The sequence below is a fragment of the Saccostrea cucullata genome, unplaced genomic scaffold (genome assembly GCF_032062105.1).
Source record: "Saccostrea cucullata isolate Sc308-1 unplaced genomic scaffold, CSIRO_AGI_Scuc_v1 ctg820, whole genome shotgun sequence".
NCBI classification, from domain to species: Eukaryota; Metazoa; Mollusca; class Bivalvia; order Ostreida; family Ostreidae; genus Saccostrea; species Saccostrea cuccullata.
This window is the reverse complement of record NW_026919509.1, coordinates 138,219-153,124: the sequence shown is the minus strand read 5'-3', so window position 1 is coordinate 153,124 and position 14,906 is coordinate 138,219. Positions and strand designations below refer to the sequence as shown.

The 14,906-nt window shown below is 32.6% G+C and overlaps 1 protein-coding gene across 3 annotated transcripts in view; it reads left to right on the top strand.

The window, feature by feature from the left end:
* The first annotated feature begins 4,978 nt into the window (after positions 1–4,978).
* LOC134232948 (cytosolic purine 5'-nucleotidase-like) overlaps positions 4,979–14,906 on the top strand; it is a 48,355-nt gene continuing 38,427 nt past the window's right edge. Inside the window, exons 1-3 of one of the 3 annotated variants that reach the window (XM_062714958.1) lie at positions 4,979–5,008; positions 7,676–7,781; positions 9,305–9,378. In XM_062714958.1, the coding sequence (XP_062570942.1) occupies positions 7,684–7,781; positions 9,305–9,378 (172 nt within the window). In that variant the 5' untranslated portion in view covers positions 4,979–5,008; positions 7,676–7,683. Of the gene's footprint in view, positions 5,009–6,872; positions 6,939–7,675; positions 7,782–9,304; positions 9,379–14,906 lie in introns of those variants that run through there. The other 2 variants (XM_062714947.1, XM_062714952.1) reach the window with 2 other exon arrangements.

The window sequence follows — 14,906 nt, the reverse complement described above, 5'->3', positions numbered from 1 at the left end:
AATTACTATATGATTCTTTGAAGAAATGCCAGCACCATGAACTGTAGTTGTTAAACTACCAAGCTGAAATAAAAAAAAAAGTTTTTAACATATGCATGTACATGTGTCATGTATTTCAGTATTTCCTGTTTAGAAACAAGATCATATAAAGTCACTTTTTCATTCGAATTGAAATTTCTTAATGCTTGAACACTGATATCTCGCATACCAAGGATATAGGTCAAAGTGGTTTCGGAAATCCCAAAAACTAATTGTTGAAGTATTTTACCCTGAATATTTGAGATCCTTGGATATCTCAAAGTTTTTTCTTGGTCCACCAGCTTCAAGATTAAGAGGGTTTTTACTGCATAGTAGAATTTGTAATTTTTTTTTAATATAGATTGTAGTACATATTGTTTTAAAATAGTTATAAGATTGACTATAAAATTGCTGTAAATTTTAAGTCTAGTATTGTCACCTGATTTTGCTATGGTTTCAAATCCCTAGCCAAAGATTCTAAATTGATGACTTGTTAAAAGAATTTGAGGCAGTGCCAGGGGGGTAGGGTAGGAGGAAATGAAAGGCTTACACTAAGCACACCATAAGGTAAACTATCCTCTACTCTAAGAGAGTTCAAAGAACATCTTCTACAGCAAAAGTTTAAAACCAAGAAAATGAAAAAGTAAACAGTTTACTTAGGGATTGTATGGTTTATAGTATGGCCAAGTTTTTGGCAGTCGGTAGCAGCAGTGCCTGGGTCTTAGCTAGAGATTGCTGCCAAGGCACTGTTAACACAAACACTCCTTGCTCTAACATCACCTGTCCCCCTCGCAAAGATAATTCAGTAATTAGCACTTCTCCATGCTAAAACCATACACCTGTATCTCTCAATACAAAATATTTGATCAACTTCAGAAATAAAGTCTGAAACTTTCATAGTCTTTCAATCTAAAAGGTCCCAGTTTGCAGTGCTTTGCACTATCTCAATCTTCATGATTTTGTAAATTTAGTATTGATTGATGGGTCTGATTAGTAATTTTCCCCTACATGGGATGTGAAATAGAACTGGCTTAAATTGTTAGTATCAAAAACATTTTATCCATTCTGCATATCCTTTAACTGCTTTAGAAACTGTAATAAAGATACTTTAGGGTAAATCGAGTGTAAAAATATGCTTACAATCATAAATATATTAAATGATAGATCATATTTTGCAATAGGAACATGTGGTAACATAAATCATGAAAATCTCAAATGAAATTAAAAATAAAATAGGAAAGTGGGTAAAATAAACAGAATCAAAATTCTATCCAGGATCAGCCATATCATCATCATTACAAACATGTGCCATCAGATCGCAATAAAAAGAATTCCGTGATCCCCCTTCCCCAAAACATTACCAGAACTAGTAGAGAATACAAATAGTGCATTAAAGTCAGCAAAACTGCCCCCAGCTGAAAACACTTGTGCTTCAAGAAAAACAGGATAGAAATGCTTAGAAAAATCTGTCACTTGAGAAATCACTTGGTATAAAAGTTTATCACAAAATAGACAAAAAATGTCAGAGGAAAAATTTAGGCTGATAAGAAGCACAATTAAACAAATGGAAAGGGGGCAAAGACTGAAAAATATCATTAAGGTGGGAAATCACAAACCTAGCTGAAATATTGAGATTTTGTAATCTGAACAAAACATTTTTTTTTTTTGTTTTACTGAATGAAGAGTTGGTTTTTGATTGTATGAATGGAATCTTTTTTTAAACTTATGACCAAAACGATAGAGCGAAAAGGCTGCATAAACATTGGAAAAACAAGTACACTTGTTAAGAAAAAGCTTTTTTTCTGTGAAAAAGAGGGATCTTGTACACACTTAAGTTTATAAAAAAGAAGTCAGAACAAACCCTTCTACATCTTAATTATGGAGGGAAAAAGAGGTTCTTGAGAAACTTACAAGAACAACTGTTCCAAACTACGGGAGTGTAGATTTCATCATACATACTGGTGCCATTTTTATGTTATAATTCTAGAAGCAAACTCATGTCCTGAATGAAAGAAGTGATTCATTGAGGTCTTACAATAAATATTTGAACCTATTGTCTTAATAACCAGTGCACTGAACTTGCCACATATGTACTTTGAGAAAAAAAATCATGAAACTATGAGTGAATTTCATTCCTTCAAGTTTGGATGGTGTTAGTCCAAAAATTACCTTGTCATGGTATCTATAAGTCTGATTCTTCTTTTGTCAGCAAATATTTTCTCTGCCTACAAAATCAATTGCAATGAATAATTTTTATCAAACATCAAAGGCAAAATAGACCCATTGGTATAATTGACAAAGAACTAATTAAAGTTGAACATGAATCTTTGAATCTTTCTAAGAATTAATGGCTCAGTTTGCTGCAACATCTACATATAGCAAAAACCAATTCAAAGAATTTTTTTCCCATATTTCTGTTTCATATCAACGGTAGTTATTTTATTTTTGCTACTTATATGTGCACTTTAAAATGTCATTTAAATTCATATTGAAAATTTGTGATCAACAACATTTTTCTAAACATTTGTAATTAATTAAGAGATTTCCTAATAAATTATCAATTAATTAATAAGATCAAACACTTTGCCATGAGACAAGTCAACATGACAGATAAAAACGATCGATTCCTACTCAAGCACACAGCTATCACAGGTGCTGCGGAATAGTTTAAATCACTTGTTAACTTTACCTGCTCCAGTCTTTGATAACATTACCTGTTCAGCTGAACCATTAAAGGAATGACAAACCTTCAGATTTTTAACATCAATATGCCACTGTGTTATTCCAAGAACCAACTTCTTTCTCTTCCTTCTGAAAGATTGGTGATGAAAATCACAAAATTCATTAAACATTGACAAAAAATTAAGTTTTCTGGTGGCCATAGCTAATGTACCATTCCAACACTTCAGTAAAGTGATCAGGGCAAAGATGTGTATATACTTTTAAAGTTTTATCTATATCATGTCTATACATGCAGGTTTCAGCATATTCAGTTGGATAGAATTATAATATGTTTAAGAGACAGGTAAACTTGATCATATTAGGTGACACAAAACATGTCCTAGCTGCCATTCACTTATCTGGAAAAGCAACAAGTTTTTTTTTATTTGGTTAACTTTATATGTATACCCGGCAGTCCAGCATATGAAGTAGCAATCACCTCAAATTAGGAAACTATAAAAAGATTTACAAGGTATTTTTCATAAATTCGATCATCAACTTTAAAATCAGCTAGAACAAGGAGTGGGAATGGGGGACTATAGGAATTGTTTATCTGAGGACCTACTAATACAAAATGGAAGAATAAAACAATAATAATGAATATTTATAAATTAGCATTCACTATTGATGTTTCCATTAAAATACATGTATACTAGAAAAATGCAAAAAATATTTTTATTAAAAAAATTCTCAAGTAATAAGTATTACTTATGGTGCAGCTATACTTTTGGACAATATTGTTTAACAATATATTGTTAATACAGTAAAACTCGGTTAAAGCGAAGTCCTTGGGACCTGTGAATTTAATTCGTTATATCCGTAATTTGTTATATCCGTATAACGAATTAGTAGAACCATTATAGCGAATTCGCAATATGCATGTTTTCCTTCAAGTATTACTACCAAATATGTTAGGGAACTAGGGAAGCAAATATTACAAAAAATATCTTTGATAACTAAGGTTTTATTATGAACTGATTTTTAACTGAATGCTAAAAGGAAATAAAGTCTGTTCAACATATCAATTTTTTTCATAATCTTTAGAAGCTCGTTATAAAAGATGTAAATTTTATTATATTTAACCTCAACAGGAAAATCAGTTCCCTATATCTGTAAATTCGTTATATCAAAGTTCGTTATAACCGTAAAATTTTACAAAGATTTGTTAAGAATTTTGCAGGGGAACCAGAAAAACTTCGCTATATCCGTGAATTCGCTGTATCCGTGTTCGTACTAAACGAGTTTTACTGTATTTGGAAAATACATTTGTATTGTTTAACAAAACTTGAAATTAACTATCAAATACTTGTCATCAAAAAATATTTTGCCTTTAATTTACACTGTACCATTAAAGAATGGGAAAAAAACTCATTTCAGCCTTGACACTGATCAAACAAAGTTTTCAAGATTTAATTTTTATTAAATTTTATTTTTGACTTTAATTTACACTTGTAATTAACTTGGTTCTTCTGATTTCTATATTTCTTCTCCTCAAAGTAAATTGTAAAATAGTTAAAAATATTACCAGTAAGTCATCTTAGCTATAGCCAAGGGTTTTCTGTCCATTCTCCCCATTTATGAGTGGACCGAAAACTCTTGGCTAGCTAAGATGCCAGTAACTTTGCAAAAGTACATGTAGCCTAGTTTGTTGATGTACATATATGTACTAATGTACATAGGAGAGGGACAAAGCTTACAGCCTAATATAGGAATTTTATCTATGTTTATATATTTTTAGCCTAGCATGCAATTTCTTAAAAATGCTTATAAGCCTGTAGGATTCTACAGGAGAGTCCATACCCTATATTTCTCTTCACTGCTGAAACAGCTCTGCCACAAATACTCGGACACACCCATTAACCAGTTAATACGAGTAAGAACGGCAAAAAATACGGTACGTATGCCATTTTAGTAATGTGTAATGCAATATTATGCGACTGATCTTTGCAAAAAAGGTATTGGAAAATCCTTGTGACTAAATTGTCTTTTGAGTTGAAAAAACATCAGGGGCATCGTCATGTGTTAAAATACATGTAATATATGATCTATAGTCTAGATATGAATATCTGACATAGCCCAACATGCCAAAGTCAATGATCCCTTCTTAGGACCATAGAAATCTTACAAAATGAACTTTTCTGTGGAGGCTTTAGTCGTGCACGTGCCAATCAAAATATGGCGCCAAATAAGTATGCGACGAGCTCTCTAGTTCGAGGAGGCGTAATTGGTTGCCATCTGTTTTGTTTCCTCGTTCAGCTTCAGAGATTTTGTAAGTTGAATTACAAGTTTTAATGTCCTTTTCTGTTACTTTTGCTTTCTTGCTTCATTGGTTTTGCACTTGATCAAACTGATTGATATTTTATTTTAAAAGATTGTTTGTTTTAGAATCTTTATGGATCAGGAACGATTTTAATGAATAGATAGCAAGTGCTTGTTGTCAGAGGAAATTCGACATTTAGATGCATTGCATACAAATGTTGTTGGAAGTGAAATGCAAACATGACAAATGCAAAAAGTACTTATAAACAATTGAAGTGAATAAAATGATTGAAATGTGCGTTGATGACGCTACAGTTTGAGCAGAAGTGTGAACTATGTCTAATATTACTGCAGTCTAGTTCCATGGCTATAGTTAGAATAATTTAACTGTATATTTGGGATAATGCTTCACTATACAGTTAGAGTATGTACCGTAAAATAGCAAATTAGCAAATCAATGTGAATTTACACTCTGAAACTATTTTTGACAGTACAAAACAAGGTGTATATCATCACTAAATGCCTTTTACTCTAATAAAAAGAAAACAACAACATATATACGGAGACATATAAAAGCTGGTTTTTATATGTCTCTGATATATAATAAAGACCAGCAGTATATGCTTTCTACTGTTAAAAAAACCCAACAACAACATAAAATAAAGACAAAAGAACTCAGTAGCTCAGTTGGAACTTGGAAGAGTGCACCTGTCTGGAGATTCAGTGGACCCAGGTTTGAATTCCCGTTAGGTCTGTTGCATTTTTCTCCTCTCCTACTACATTTGGTGCTATTCCCTGGAAGTGATAGGAGATAGGCATTTTAGGGAAGATCCTCGATTGGTTTCTTCTGGGACTGAAAACACCAACCTATACTTTTCTTTAAAGGAGAAAGGAATGTCAATGTCAGAGGGTTTTGATATCTTTTGTCCACTATAGCTCGGTACTATTCTAATGTAACAGGAAGAAGGAAAATGTATATGGCTGGACTGGGAATCGAACCTGGGACCCCTGCATCTCATGTCAAGTGCTCTACCAACTGAGCTACAGTGTATCCAGGCTAATATCCATGACCAAAATCATCACATTTCTCCCTTCTTAAATGGTCTTTGCCCTTGAAGACACAACCCAAGTTCTTATTATCCCCTGGCAGGACCTGAATTCCAGGGGTTGTTAATGGCACCAAATCTAGGAGGGGAGAAAATGTATATGGCTGGACCGAGAACTGAACCCGGAACTCCTGCATCTCCAGTCAGATGCTTTACCAACTGAGCTATTTAGGCCAATATCCACGGCCCAAACCATCACACAAGAATCAAGGGAAAACACCTCTCGTAAGAATTTTCTCAAGTTTCAAGACCCCCACCAGGACTTTTCCCTGGACCCGCTGGGGGCATCAATGCAGCCCCCAGAGCTCCCTACATTGCTAAATGCAATTTTATGATAATAAAGATATACACCAAAAGTAGAGATGCAAGGACCTCATAGTGATATAGATGTATATATTTTTCATGCCCTTATTCTTTTTTTTTTCACTTTCAGAGTCAAACTCTGTATAAATGAAGTGCACTATCTTTAATATAATTGTGTGTTGGTCACTTAAAAAGGCACTAAACAATTCTAGCAAGTAGCCTGAGAGTGTAGATCTAACTAGTAACTTACATGGATAATAACAATAAGGATGCATAATACATGTCTTAACCATGATTCAGATTCTACATGAGTCTTATTTTCTAATTGATAGTTTCCTTTTTGATTGATCAAGTGAGCAGTCAAGTACTTTTCACTTGCATCGATCTTTGCATAAAACTGAAAACACAAGCATTTGCGCTGAGGGTATGTTCATCATGCAATACATGTAGTACATTTTTACAACTTTATGAAGGTTCTGATGTTAAACTGTGCATATAGCTTCATTTAGAAGATGGTTAGTGTTCAATTTGGTAAGTTATCCCAGATATCATTCACTCTCTCTGAAAGAAAAAAAAATTGCATGAATATTATCATACTCTCACAAGCAAGCAATTAATATCAGCTAGTCTAGTACTTAGCCTAATTTGGTAAACTAGTTCTATTCATCTTTAACATGCACTGTATTCAAAAGTGCATTTTGTATTAGAAGGAAAATCTCATTTTATCAGAGGTATTCTGATACATGTACCAGGCTATAACCAGAAAAATCTTAATTTCTTGAGGCGCAGTTTCAGTTTTCAATTATCATGATATAAGGAGAAGAAGTAGGGTTTCTTCAACTTTATAGACACAGAATTATTATGACTTGTTAGGTAATTTACAGTTTTGTTTTTGCTTCTTAAATTGATTAATTGTTTATATTTGTGGACTTCGACAGTTTTGCCTTTTAGTCTGTAGATGAGGAAGGTATTAGGTTTCTCTTTTGATTAGATTTTCAGCCCGTTTTTTCCTGACAGGAAGTTTCCTGTGAGATTTCAAAACTGCTCGGTCTCTAAAGAGACCTTCAATTGTAGCCATTAAGTATTGATTTTATTTTTTCTCACAGAAGTTGATAGGATAGGTGTCATCTCTGAAACATACCCATTTAAAAGGCGTACAAAATTTCATAGAATTTACGAAAACGATACATTTGGCAGCATTAATTTAAAATATTTTTAGATAAATGTGTTACTGTTTCTTGGTAACGATTTTGTAAAACGTTTTGCAGATCTAACCATGGCGGAGCGAGAGGAAGACACGGAAGTAGAACGTAGGCCTCTAAAGCGGATGTCAACCATCGCGTATCGAGGATACAAGAGAGAACCAAGCAAAAGGTAATGAATATAGAATAACGCAGAATCATGATTATAACATGTTTTTATGTATACGTTCAGTTGGATATGTGTTCTGCATGTTATCAATACATTTTTTTCATGTTCAGGAAATGCATTACGCAAGCAAAAACTTTTTTTAAAAAAATAGGTGAATCATCAAGATTGAAAGTAAATTGTTTCTTAGCATCATGCAATATGACATAGCAAATTAATCCAGAGATATTCTATATATTTACAACATATGATTTCTTTTCTCCTTCATAGCATGTTTTTTAAGCATTTCTTTTTATATATATCAGTTTGAATGAGGTATGGGGTACAAAGGAAAATAAATTGTTTCTTAGCATCATACAATATGACATAGCAAATTAATCCAGAGATATTCTTTTTAAAAAAAAGGGGGGAGGGGTCAGGGGGGATCCAGGGGTCAAAGGCCCCATAAGCATTCAGGTTATAGAAATTTTTGCAATAGTAAACTTTGAATTATTTTAGCCTTGTTATGAGTAATAATTAGATTACAGTAGTACATGTAGTTGATGTTTTAATCTTCAATATTTAGGTCATGAAAGAATGGGGGCAGGCTCCCTGTTTTGATCAAGGTCATACTTAAAAGTGAAAGGTCAAGGGCATTTATTGGAGTTGATGGAATGGAATTAACTTGATTATAATTACTTGTATCTATATTGATCATATACTAAGTCTTCCCATGCATAGACAAATGAACAAATATTTGTCATAATTTTGACAAAGACGACTTCATTTGAGAACTTGCACACTTATTGTATAAACTAGTTTCCCATAAGCTTTTAGGTTATAGAAATTTTTGCAACAGTCAACATTGCTTATATTCAGATTTTTGATGAGATTTTGCTTTATATGATTGTCAATAATAAGTTGCAATGAATGAATCCATTTTATTTATTAGCATACTTGAAGAGGTTAAATACATGTCATTCTTCAAAAAATAGTTTCTGACACCAAAGCAGTTGTACACGGCAAGAGTCCATGTCCATAAATAATTCCAAATTTCTCTTGGTAATGTAATGAAGTCATGAAACATTATTATAAATTGTGTGATATTTGGCCGATCAGCTACCAATATAGTGCCTTTTAATCAAAAATCAAGACCCCCGGAACTCTTAAAAAGGGCAGGGAAGTAATCACAATAAAAATTCCAGTAATGGGTTCACAGATATTCTTCCCTTGTCATAAATGTTCCCAACATAATAATCTGTGTAATGGTTGCCATACATCTTATCAACACTTTGTATTTAATTAATAGGCAATCTTTATTGATCAGCTATAATATACAGATCGGGCGAATGTCAACTCTTGTCTTAAGATGGTTTGGACACATTAACAATACCATCTCTTTCATTGCGTGACATTTTCTCTAGTTCTGTTTGCCATAGTCTTAATTCACACATAATTATGGATTTGAGAGAGAAAAATTGCACAGAATTTAAGTCTGTACTACGTTTGAGAAGAAAATCATGCCCCCATGTGTTGCCGTGTAATTGCAGGGTCTTTGTCAACCGAAGTCTGATGCTGGAGAAAGTCCGCTTCTATGGATTTGACATGGACTACACACTAGCAAGTAAGTAACATATGGATATGGGGAGAAAATGCCAGGTTAGTCACCCTTATCCTTTTTTAGTATGCTATGAGTATTTTATCCTGGGAGGAGGATATACAGTAGAAGACTATAATAAGGAACATGTTAATAATGAATTTTGCTTATACAGTGTATATAGCAAAGTGAATTTCATTTCCCATGGCTGTAAAACATAATTGTGAACTTAAAGGATACATCCTAAATTACGTTTATAATGAAGTAAAATTGTCTGTCCCTGGAACTTCATTTTTAAGCTTGTTGTACTGTATATTTATTGTAATGTTATTGGTCTGTCTGTGTGGTTGTCTGTTTTGTCTGCTTTTACCTTGCATACCTATACTGAAATAAAAAGTCTGTAGATAAGCAGTTTTCATTTCATTTCAAAGCTTTACTTAATGACCATAGGCCAGATAAAGATATGTTGCCATAATAGTTTCCCACATCTTACCCCACATTTTCTTTATGTCATCATACTTTTTAGTTTACGTAGTAATGAGTATAATATACTAATTTCCTGAGACTATATAATAATGGGAATTCTTAGTGCAATGTTGATTGGAGTACATAGTAAATATAAGTATATTGATATGGATTATTTAAAATAATATTTTGTTGGTGAGATAAAAATCAATAACAACAAACAAACAAATAAACAAACAAAAAGACTTGGTTGAACATGTTGAAGAGATTCACAAAGATAAAATAGTACAGTGAGCTGATACTGAAGCAGTCATTAACAGAAAGTTCCTTGTCTTCAAGTATACTCTGCATAAATAATCTTAATTTTCATATTTGCACTGAAAGAAGATTAGAAGAAGTTTATATGTTATATAAACTGCAGATTTTTATGTGCATCATTTGAATATGGTAATCTGTGGACACAAATCATTTTCTTTAAAAAATCATTTCTTAATTGAAATAAATTGTCTTGCAAGAGTTTTTGTGGTAATTTTATATTAGCATTTAGTATCAAAACTGAGTGTTATTGTAAAAGTGTTTTTCTTTTTTTTTTTTTTTTTTGAATTTGTTAAATGTTTTTCCAATAATGACTGAAGTTAACATGTAGTAAACCAGTTTTCTTTTCATTCAAACAGGAATTCACCAGTATATTTTGATTCTTACTTTCAATAAAAGTGAACTAATTAGACTGAACTATAAGTTTATAAATAAACCTTGCTGTAGTGAAAATATCTTCTCCCTGTATTTTTGTATTGAACTACGATCATTTGATCAAACTTCTAGACTGACACAAGAAAAAACATGTTTTGTGTTAAAAATAGTGTTTTCGAAGGGAGATATATTTACGTTACATCTTGTAAAACGAGACCTTTGCTGCCATCGGACGATCTTGGTACCAGAGTGCTCCATCATCGCGCGAAACTGTTATTTTCCTACTGTTACCAACATCTGTTATAAAAGGACAGACTTGTCTTGTGTGTTGACGGTGTTCAGGTAATTTTTCAAAGTGACTGAAAAAAAAAGAAAAAAAATAAGGATTGGTATCAAAAGAAAGCAGTAACAAGGGAGATGAGATCATCGTGTTCATTTGAGCTGACAATGATCACGCACCACTGGCTTAAATCAAAAGGAGGATTGAATGGACACACGAATAGATATCGCTTAACCATGTTGGGCCGTATTCCTCTTTTGAAATAGTTTGTTTGTTACAATGTGAGGTGGGAGATGTAAAACAAAACTTTTAGGATTTTTTGTTGTCATAGTATTTTTTGGTGTCAGAAATCATTCTGATTTATCAGATATGAATATTTCCTAAAGAATCTTGTCATATTTTATGCTTTTCTTCTTGACTAGATGGTTTATCTTTTTTTGTGGTTGCATTATCTAATGGGTGCCACTTTTAGCAATTGTTACTGTTTTCTGATCTTTTATGCCAGTTAAATAAAAGAAAACAATGGCAAACATTTGACAGAGGTAAAGAAGTGGGATACAGTATGTATCAGTTCTGATTGTTTTAGATAATACAGAAGTTTTGGAAGCCACACTTTTACATAAATGTACTCTAACATGAAAGGCAGTGTTAAAAGTATTGTGTTACAGGTATTTCTTGTTTCATGTCTGAATGTATAGCGGTAATGAGTTGTCAAAATCTAAAGAATAATAGGGGGTGGGGTGGTACACATATTTAGAAAAATTTCTCCTGTATTTATTTCAAATGTATATTTCATCCCATAAGATTTATTACCCTCACAAATTAAGTATTTATGACTATTGTGTGTTTTTCATGTACACAGTTTGTTTGATAATAGAATAGATCTTCTAATTGTAATGATTTTGTTACTAGATATAAGCAATATTTTTATAACCATGTGTGGTGGTATATTCTCTGAACTTCAAAATTGTTTCTAAAGGGAATACCGTATAATCCCTATTTACCGCCCCTGCCCCTATAAGCGCCCCCTTAGGTCTTTTTTAATTTTCAGGAAATAAGGGCCCCCTGTACAGTGATTGAAATCATCTACAATCATATCAAAAGTCTGCCTAAATTTAAAGAAAGTGAAAATGAAACTTGTCTGTAATCCAATTTCTAGATGGAAAATCAATCATTTAGCTTAATTTTGATGGATTATCTTCAATTAAAATTTTTTCAAAGATTTTTTGGAAGTTAAAATATGACATTAAATATTAAAAATAGAATACTAAAATAATCGCCCCCCTTTTGCAATTTTCTAAGCGCCTGGGGCGGTAAATAGGGATTATACGGTACCCGCAGTAGTAACTCAGTATTGCATGATGACTTAAAAAAAATATATAAATTGCTCGGCTTAAAAATATCAGATTCTTGATTCATTAAAAGATATCTAGCTCATTGTAAAGCTATACAGAGATCGCAAACTGGTAGAATTCTGATGTTATTGTAACAGCTAGTTGACCTTTGTTGCTTTCTCTGAATTAAGGTTGACATTATCTATTTGTCTTCTTTACAATGGTAGCATGTGGTAGGATTTTTTTCCTCCATCTTTTAGTGCAGGGATGTGAAACTAGTAAAACTACACAAAAGGTTATTTACCTACATTGAAGTCTGGCCTATTTTTCTCCTACACTTCTCCCTGCATTAGCAGTGGAGTATTTGTCATTGGTGTCAATTAAATGTTTGGAAGCTTCCTAAAAAATTTGGCAGTAGACTTCATTGTCTGGGCATTTATGAATCAAGATTTCCGTGTAAAAAAAAGTGTGTGTTTATGTTCTGTTGTGTATTGAGAAATTAATTTTGTCATTAAGAGCTTTTTGAAAATTGATTCCTTAAAACAAGGAGAGGGACAAGAAGAATGTGAATTTCTTTAAAGAGGAAGCAAAAATATTTTAAGTTCTCAGGGGAAGGAAAATCCATAGTTATTTTAGGAATTTCAGTTTTTTTGTAATTATTTTCCATTATTAAATAATCCATGCAATTTTCTTGGTTTCTTCACATGAAGGACACTAGGTTCCTTTAAGATTCAGTTGATTTTTAAAATAGTGCTTCACATCACTTCATGACAATTGTGTTAGCCAGTGCTTTGCAGACTTTTGAGAAATTACTTTTATTTATGCATTGGAGGGAGTGCACATTATTAGTTTAAGAATTTGGAGAAAGCATTAATACTGGCTAACTTTCCTTTAGGCTTGTAATTATACTTCTCACTTGCTGGGAAAATTGTTTTGGTGGGGTGAAAATTGGACTGAATGACCATATGTACAGTGGTTATTTCCCTTTATAATCAACTTTTATTTTGATTACTGAATCAAGTCATTAGGAATCTTCCTTGAGGGTAAGGTTGGGTGTTTCCTGAAATTTTTCAATTCAATTTAATTCTTTGTAGGATCTTTGTGTTTGTAGCTTCCTTATTGTTTGGTGTACACTTACCACTATATTCCAGCTACTTGCACTATATAAGGCATCCTCCTGTACCGGTAGTTGCCCTATTTTCAGAGGTATTTTGTGGGTCATTTTCAGTATGAGTGAAGAAATAGCTTTTGCAAATCAGAGCTCCCTTAACTTGAGAGTAAAAAAATTCTTATTGTATATATAGTCAGCAAGATTTCAGCTGAAGAACTGACCAGACCTAAGATGGACCTATTTTCAAGTAATATATCTAATTTTCAAATTTATTTGAATATAACACCACAGACTTGTCTAAATGGGAGCTTTCTTCTTCTTGGTCAGTAAAATGATAAGACATATCTGTTGTGTAAATAAAGTTTACTACCTTATTACATTTTGACACAAAGGGGAACAAATGACTACCTAGAGCTGGGAAACATGTCATAATTTGTGGACCTTTTGTTAGCCCAGTTCTCTGATCTTCCTGAGCTTCAAAGATGAGATAGGGCTACTCTAATGCCTTGATTACTTTAAATTCACTGTGTAATCTGCGGAGATCTCTATTTATCAAGATAGCGTTAAAATCCCCATAATGTCCAGTCCTCTTTATTTGTCAGTAATCAACAAAAAGTCAGGCCTGTGTCTAAATGGGAGGGACTTAAGTAGGTCAAGTGGGCCAACGAGGGTAGAAGAGGAGTACCCAGTGATTAGTCGGTGAATTGTCCAGGCCCAGGTGTGCTTCTTTCTCAGGAAGGAGCAATTTAGAATGTTCCTCCATTTAAGTGTCAGTTGTAAAGAGGAAATTTTGCTGTAGAAATATTAAAAAATTTGTTAACATATTTTATGTGTATTACGTATCTGTTAAGGAAAGGATTTTTTCCCTGCTTGTATTAAAAAAAAAAAAGAAATTGTTGAAAAGCATTTCAGTTTAATTCCTGCTTGGAGAGATATACAATGTATTAAAAAAAACTATTTCGCAGAATAAGTGTCACACATTGAGTGTTATGATTCTTTTTGCGGTTATATATATAGTCATTAATAAATATTTTTAAATGAATATGGAAAACCAACTATAAAGATTTATGAGATGTACACTGACCCCCCTTACAATTTTATGAATATAGATTTTACTACACATTAATTATACAGTTTCGAAATGGTAATGCATTCAGATCAGGAAAAACGGCTATAAATTGAAAGTGGAGAATTAAAAATCAGAGATGCTTCATTTTTATCGCAGGTCAAGAGAACATCCGCTGGGTTGTATTTCAATGCATTAAGTCTTAAATTAATGTAATTTAAGAAAGATTCATAAAAAAATATCTTGAAGATTGATTTTTTTGCTGCCCCCATCAAGATAGAGTATCTTTCTATATTAACTTTTCAGTTGAATGGTTGCACTTTCTTAAGTATGATCTGATATTTTTTTCAAGTTGCCAGGGACATATGAGGGGTGTAAATTTTCTGCATAGATTACATTTCAAAACTAATATAAACTTTTTTAAACCTTCTAAAGAAATATATCCTTCATTGCAGAAATTAATCTTTCCATTAAACTTTGCTGCTTCTTTATTCCTATTATTGTGGTTTATGATTTATGACATGAACCTTGAACACAATTTGAAGATATTTTTGGTTTCTTAAGTCCCGTGTCTCCCTGTCGAAAATCATTGGATATGGGGTGACAGGT